General features: G+C 44.6%; 1 protein-coding gene across 1 annotated transcript in view; it reads right to left on the reverse strand.

Annotated features, from left to right (window-relative positions):
* The window catches only part of T265_14474 (hypothetical protein), a gene marked incomplete at both ends in the record, with an annotated part of 56,883 nt that overhangs the window by 42,646 nt on the left and 7,280 nt on the right, over positions 1–6,957 (reverse strand). Inside the window, 5 exons of the mRNA XM_009173804.1 lie at positions 519–793; positions 2,424–2,528; positions 4,877–4,952; positions 5,920–6,052; positions 6,095–6,236. Of these exons, the coding sequence (XP_009172068.1) occupies positions 519–793; positions 2,424–2,528; positions 4,877–4,952; positions 5,920–6,052; positions 6,095–6,236 (731 nt within the window). The remainder of the gene's footprint in view (positions 1–518; positions 794–2,423; positions 2,529–4,876; positions 4,953–5,919; positions 6,053–6,094; positions 6,237–6,957) is intronic.

The following is a 6,957-nucleotide window of genomic DNA, read 5'->3' on the forward strand; positions in this document are numbered from 1 at the left end:
ATCGATGACGAAGTTGAACAAGAATGGGGAGAGTGGACATCCTTGTCTGACACCACTTTTTGTAGGGAAGCTTTTGGAGAGCTCACCATACACCCTCACCCGCCCAGAAGTATGTGAATATAGGGATCTGATTATGTTCACAAACATCTGGGGCATCACAGGTTTCCAACTGCGAACCGATACAAGAAATCAGAGGTCGTTGACAGGCGATACGCCAGTTCTCGGTTCTCGTCGCCTAGAATTCCTAGAAAAAACAACCGGCGTTTTGAGCAACGTCTTACAACAGATCATTATAAAATGCTACGCTGAAGCCGAAGCTAAGAAAAGCCCCTGTTTCACCATTCAGTCCGCTTCCGAAAGAGCTTTACTATATGTCCACCTTGTATCAGCAGACGAGTGAACTCATCAACAAAAATAAGTGGAGCAGTTTCCGTATCTTCAGAGAAACTCTGACAACTTTGAAAAGGTTAGCAATACTAAATAGGCAACAAGTGATCACGCTACTTGAAGGGACTTACACCCCAACCAGTGGCAGATGAACGGCCCAAACAGCGATCGCGCCAGATTTCAGCAGCGTAGCCAGAAGGATAACTGGTGCAACATTTTTTGTGCCGTTGCCCGATGGAGATCGGTTTGGTGCACTTGGGAAGCTGCTTGCAGGAGGCAGGGATGAATCTGGTCGTCGTGAAAGTGCGGACCAACTACACGCGACGAAATTCATATCATCGATAGCATCCAGGTATCCTGGTATCGTGTTACAAGTCAACGGATTATCGGCTATCGTAGCAATCCGCTGAACCAACCGCGATCATTTAATAAACAGGAAGCAAAGTAGATTAGAGTTCATTCTAGAGATGGCTATGGGATAAAAACCTCAAATGGAACCGAAAGGGAAAATTTCCAATTTCTTGCACCAACTTACGCTTTTCTATTCAGACTGGGAAAAGAGCAACGAAATTTCGTAAGACTGTGAAGCCGATGGCCTTTATCTAGAGGCTGGCAACTTAGGTATTGCGTCTCCTAAAGTCAGATGGTAGTGCTAGAAACGGCCGTTACACGGAGGGAGCATTCTATGACAGTGGCACTCAAATAGGAGGAACTTCAGTTTCAAAGGAAAATGGAGACCCCCGAGTCGAAAGTCCAATTTCTGGTATAACTGGTTATCACTTCGCTTTGATACACGCTGCATTAAGACTGGTTCGTTCGAGTTTTGAGTTCTAGTCGAAAACGGTGCGTAGCTCAAAAGCTGTTGCGAGTTACCGATGCGGACCATCATATCCGGCCTGCCAACGATACCTACGGGACGAAATGCGCGCCTACTGTGTCACAATAAGTAGTAGGAAAATCAAATGCCTAAGACACAACAGGTATGTACAGCGGATGGATTGAGGATTGAGGCAATCCTTCCGCGAAAGCCAGGAAAGAGTTGCGAAAATCTAGCTCACTGAGTTGAGAGTCGGCGCCTATTTGTGGTGCCGACTGGGTAGTCCGGACGTCAGTCCGGGTGAGCTAAGAGTTCAGCAACCCACACATCGCAGGTTACTTTCGACTATATACGGTACGAATTATCTGGCGGTTCCGAACCAGTTCCAACTAGTACCTAGGAGAGCCTCGTGGGGCTCACGTGTAAGGAAAGTGGCAAGTGCGGCAAATCCAAAACTAGTGTGGTGGCCCACCGTCCATGAATGTGTTGACGCGAACGTGGTCACTCAATGGCCTGCGCTGACTGTTACTGCCTTTTTCCGAGGAAGATTGGTCTGGATTAACACCACCGACTTGCACATCGCACCCAACATAATTCAGATAATTTTGGCCGAGTAGAGAATGCAGTTGCCCAACAATTCACAATCCTCTCGCGCTTGGTTAGCGATCTATATCTGTCTTGTGACATGCAGCAATCGTTTCTGGGTCGATCGGCTATCAGCACTGAAAACAATTGCATGTGCTTAACTAGAAAGCAAAATTCGACGAATCATCATCTAGTGGTCCTGACCAAACCATGTGTCAAACAGCGGCCCATCCGTCAGAAACTGATCAACATAGCTTCCGGTTTAAACAAACAGTGGATTGCGCGGTATCACTCTTGGAATTCCATGGTGACAGGGGGGAGATGGCCCAGTGCTCAGAGCACGAATTTATTGACCGGAAGGTCCACCGTTCGAGCCCGACGTCTGTATCTCGACTTCCCCTGGCTTGGGCTTGGGCAACCTGTCAGTATCCAAGCGGTATTCCCAGATATAGGGACACGCTCACACAGATGAAACATAGGTATTGTGCGTAGTTTTAAGGGCGATGACTCTCAGTGTTATTTCGTGACATTTGACCTCTGGAGCAAGACTGAACAGCATGAACGGAAAGTCCTCAAAATAACAAGGTCTTACGACAGAACCATGGCAGTGATAAAGGTAAAATTCATGACTTACGCTGGGGTCGAACTGAGGACGTTCGTCCGTCAGGGTTGGAGCTTCCTTGGTTATTCGTCCGTTTGCGATGTAGTAAGCATGCCAAACTTGTGTCAAATCGACCAGCTGTAAACGGTAAATTTCAAACCATTGATATGGAGTTTCGCTAACATTTGTCTCGCTTGATGCAACGAAAACTGGAGAAAAAATGAATGATAACCTTAAAAACGATCTGTGAAGAATAGTAGAAACTTTGATTTCATTCAGTCGAATTTAAAAACGGACAAGAAGCGATTATTTCTACAGTCAGGTTAGGCCAAATAAGGAGCACTGGAGTGCGGTCTCGCTCCTGTCAAAGCCCATGAAGAGCGACATCCACTTGGTAGCGAGCAAGCTCACTGACGGGTGACCACTTAGTTTAACAGCAACTACCCAGGGTGTGTTGGGCGATCCCGAACAACATCCACGCAGGGATGGTATGTGTGAAATGAGCAACAAATCAATTGCTATTCCGCTTGGTCAGATGTATGGCGTTCTCATCAGGATTTCTGTCACACATTCAAAAGACATTGTTCAGCCCTTTGACTACCATACGCCCGCATAAAACTGCTCTAACAGAAGTAGCCCCTGTTTTGGTATGCAGTTTGCACCTTCAAAATGCAAAGTCTTACTTCCGGTTCTCCTCAATCCCATGTGCTCTCCCGAAACCTCAAAATGGAAAACTTGAGCTTACTGATGGGCNGCTGCGTAAGCTGTGGCTGCATTGTGGAAGCTGAAGTCAGTGCATGTATCACCAAGGCAGGAGCAATATTTACCAACTAGCATCACCTTTGACACCCAAAACAAATATCACCAAGGTTAAGAGGCCGTACGTAGTGGCAGTCCTATTCTATGACTGAAAAACTTGGCCTTGAGAACACAACTGACCAGTTTGTTTGAACGTGAGTAGCGTAGTTTCTATTTAACCTGGAAGTTGAATATCGATGAAATTTTAAGTGTATGCATCTGCGCCCACCGCGCCACAACTACAAGTGCTTAAAAGTAGCAATAGGAAGCAAAGATAAACCGAACTACTCAAAAGAGTTAAAAGTAAACGGAGCCAAACGATCATAAGGAAAACAGTCAATGTCACCCATAGATCAGTGTTCAACGTACCACGGCCGAAATTAACAGCCACCCCATTAAATATTCCAGACGCTTAAGATCACCGTTGATATATCTGAACCATGCCGGTGTTACTCAACTCCCAGGGACAGAAACGGTATGCAACGGGTAAGTCAGCTTTTCGGCTTTATTTAGCTATCCTTTCTTCTCTACCAACTCTGAACCACACGACAGCCGGAACAAACAGAACAGTAGAGCGAAAGTTTCAGTTCAACTCCGGAACAATTCTATGAAGTTAATGATTTCCGTCCTATCTATAATAATGGAATGATGGCTAAACAAACATAATTTGGTGGATGCCAGTAGGCAAGTAATGATTAGATACGTTTTTAACTGAGATTTCGTTCTGACAATGAAGTTAATCTATGCTGAAAGGCAGAAAAGCACTGTCCAACTATTTCATCCTTGTTTGGAATCGTCAGCACTGCGCATTTCACGAAACTCAGAGTTAAACACTCGTGATCTTCCGGCTTTGAGCGTTTGGAGAGCAAAGCGATCGGCTCTCACTCAGATAGGACATAGCGCCGCTCATCCTTCAACCACAGAAAGCACATCCCATGGTCATGTATTGACCGGCTGCTCGTCTTGCGAGATCACTCTTACTCTGATTCACTTATAAATAAATGGACGGTAGTTTGAGGAGAAAATTATCGAAGCTATTCACACTACCATCGAGTAGACATGCCTCTAATCATCGGTCGTTCAGTGTTCCAGACGAGTCAGTGGTTAAGGCGCAAACTCACTGACCGAAAAGCCCGTGATTCGAACCCGACCGCCGTATCTCGACTGCTCCTGTCCAGGATGGGGAACCTGGCAGTATCTCGGCCCACGTGCTTTCTTCAAGTGGCACTGAAAGGGTGCTACAAATGAACCATTAAATTTCTATTCCAGATTACACAAATATCATATCAGCCACCGCTAGTTGCCTTGCTCGAGCTGCGTTGACACACAATTTTGATGTTACCAGTGGTAGGGGTTGAGTGTGGAAGCCGCTCCATGAACTCCAGTATCTGCGCTTAGGTTGAAAGAGACGAATTCATAGACCGTCTGTTCGCAAAAACACGTTAAATTGATGAGATGACTCGAGACCACTTTAGTGACAGCATAATACTCCCCACCAAACGATATGGAAGTTTATAGGATCCCCATGGAAGCTCCTGCAGGTTGGGAGCAAAAAATGCTATATTTATGCTTGCTTTGCCCATAGTTCGGTTTCCAATACTTAGAACAAAATGAGAGGAGCAATTAGTTCAGGGATAAATCGTAAAATTTTAACGAATGAATCGCAGTGCAAACTGAGTGGGACTGACCTCCTCCCATGCGTCAGCACTTTTAGGTCCATAGATGGCGGCTCGACCATCCAAAGTAACAACACAAAAGACGCTCCTAAAAATTGGGTAGAAAAAACAGGAACAGACGAGCACATGAACGAAACGATGCGTGCAAAGAGATGGTAAAGGATATCTTCAATTAGGTAATCAACGGGAACTTATCACTCAATAGACAACACAAGCAACAGGTCACTAATAGTCAGGTGATAGTTGTCAGGAGCTTTTAATGGTGCCGTTGCATAGGTTCTGTCAAAAGTAAAGTTGGGCACCATACTGGTAGTAGAAGAGGGTCACTACTCATCGTTCCTAAAAGCTGCAGTATTCATTTTGTGCGCTCAATCCCGTCTAGAATAAACAAACAGGGTAAATGGGCGCTAAGCAGTCAACATACGGGACATTGCTCAAAACGACAGTGTTTCACATGGAGTACTATATTCTTTTTCCACAGCATCGCATCATCTACGCGGTGTAAGACGATAGATCACCTTAACAAAAATTTTCAAAATCATACACACCCAAGTAAGTCTTCGGGCGAGAAACTCCCGGTATTTTTATCTATGACTTTAGTTGACCATATTCGTTCAATTTTCATGAAATCGACAACGTCACACCGAAATTTGTTACGGTACTCGAAACCTTGACTGGAGTGTATAACACTTGGATCGATGTGTCTTGAATACCTGGGAAAAAGTTTGGAATGCATGTCAACAGGACTGAGAAGAAAAGCAAAGATAGCCAGTGCTAAGGAATGGCGGTTTGAGAATGAAACGATGTAGCTGGATCGTAACAAGCCCCGGCCAGTTTTATGTACCAGGGATGACTGTCTCAGCTTTTGCTGGAGGTGGTGTTAGACTCTACCACAGGAACCTGAGTCTTAAAAAAATCCACAAAAGATACCTTGTCATTCAGTCAGTGGGCTATTCGGTGCAGTTTAGCCAAAAAACAGCACTTATGGTAAGTAAATAAGTGAAATGAAGTCCTCTATCAAAATAAGGCAAAGACAACGACAATAACGAACCAACCTTCCAAAACGATCAACATTCCTCGGACTCCAGTCTAGACTTCGAGCACCTTTTCGGGGTTGTACGTAATCTCGGTGGATCTCTTCGACAGGGAAAATAGCTGCCCTCGTTGAAGATTCTGCAAAGGCAAGGCCTACATATCTCAATTAGATGGTAGAAATGAAAACACACTCACGTGATATGTCGGGAGTATCTATTCCCTCTTTTAACACTGATTCGGCCAAGGTAATCGGTAATGTGAACCTTGCTTTGACGTGAACATCGCTCAAACATGCTGGTTGAGAAGCTGGGTCCTGACCAAGGGCAAGATTGGGAGTCTAAAGGGATAGGTTGGGAAACGGGGTTTGTAAAAAAACGAAGAAAAAACTTATTAGCACACAGTTAAATGGGGTCTATGGAACGGTTGATAAAAATAAGCTCTAACATAAATGCACTATTCCTTGGACTGAAACATAGAAAAATTACATGCGCAGCGTGCACGAATATTTTGGGTGTCTGAAACATCCTAACTGGTTTACCAACATGTAGTGGTGCTGCTGTAGTAATGCATTACTAGAAACAACTCCGTACAACTCCGTATCGACAAACTCGCCCTTTCCTACCACAGATGCAACAACAGGACATGAGAACTTGACAGGTCCACTAAACCGAAAAGATACACTGAACGAAATTAAAACACCAGCGTCCCACTCTGAAACGTCAGCAAAAGCTTATTCTCTTAAAAGGACCGAACAGTCACTCAACTACGGTGTTTAAACGTTTCCGTATGGCCAATCTCTTATCCAGAGTTCTTCAAGCTAGCTGGCCTGTTAAATGGTACTGAGTTACGAGTTATGGTCATTCATCGTAACCTATATTGTGTCCATTGAAGAAAACTATCCAAAGCATTGTATATGAATTCGAGACCGAAATGATGACAAAAACAGATTAGTCAATGGTGCGATTCCGCGTGATCAAACTTGACTGCACCACCGAATAGAACTTATTGAGATGGCGTACCCAAGTAAGAGTAGCGTAATTATCACATGATATTTGTTG

The sequence above is a fragment of the Opisthorchis viverrini genome (genome assembly GCF_000715545.1).
Source record: "Opisthorchis viverrini unplaced genomic scaffold opera_v5_199, whole genome shotgun sequence".
Taxonomy (NCBI): domain Eukaryota; kingdom Metazoa; phylum Platyhelminthes; class Trematoda; order Opisthorchiida; family Opisthorchiidae; genus Opisthorchis; species Opisthorchis viverrini.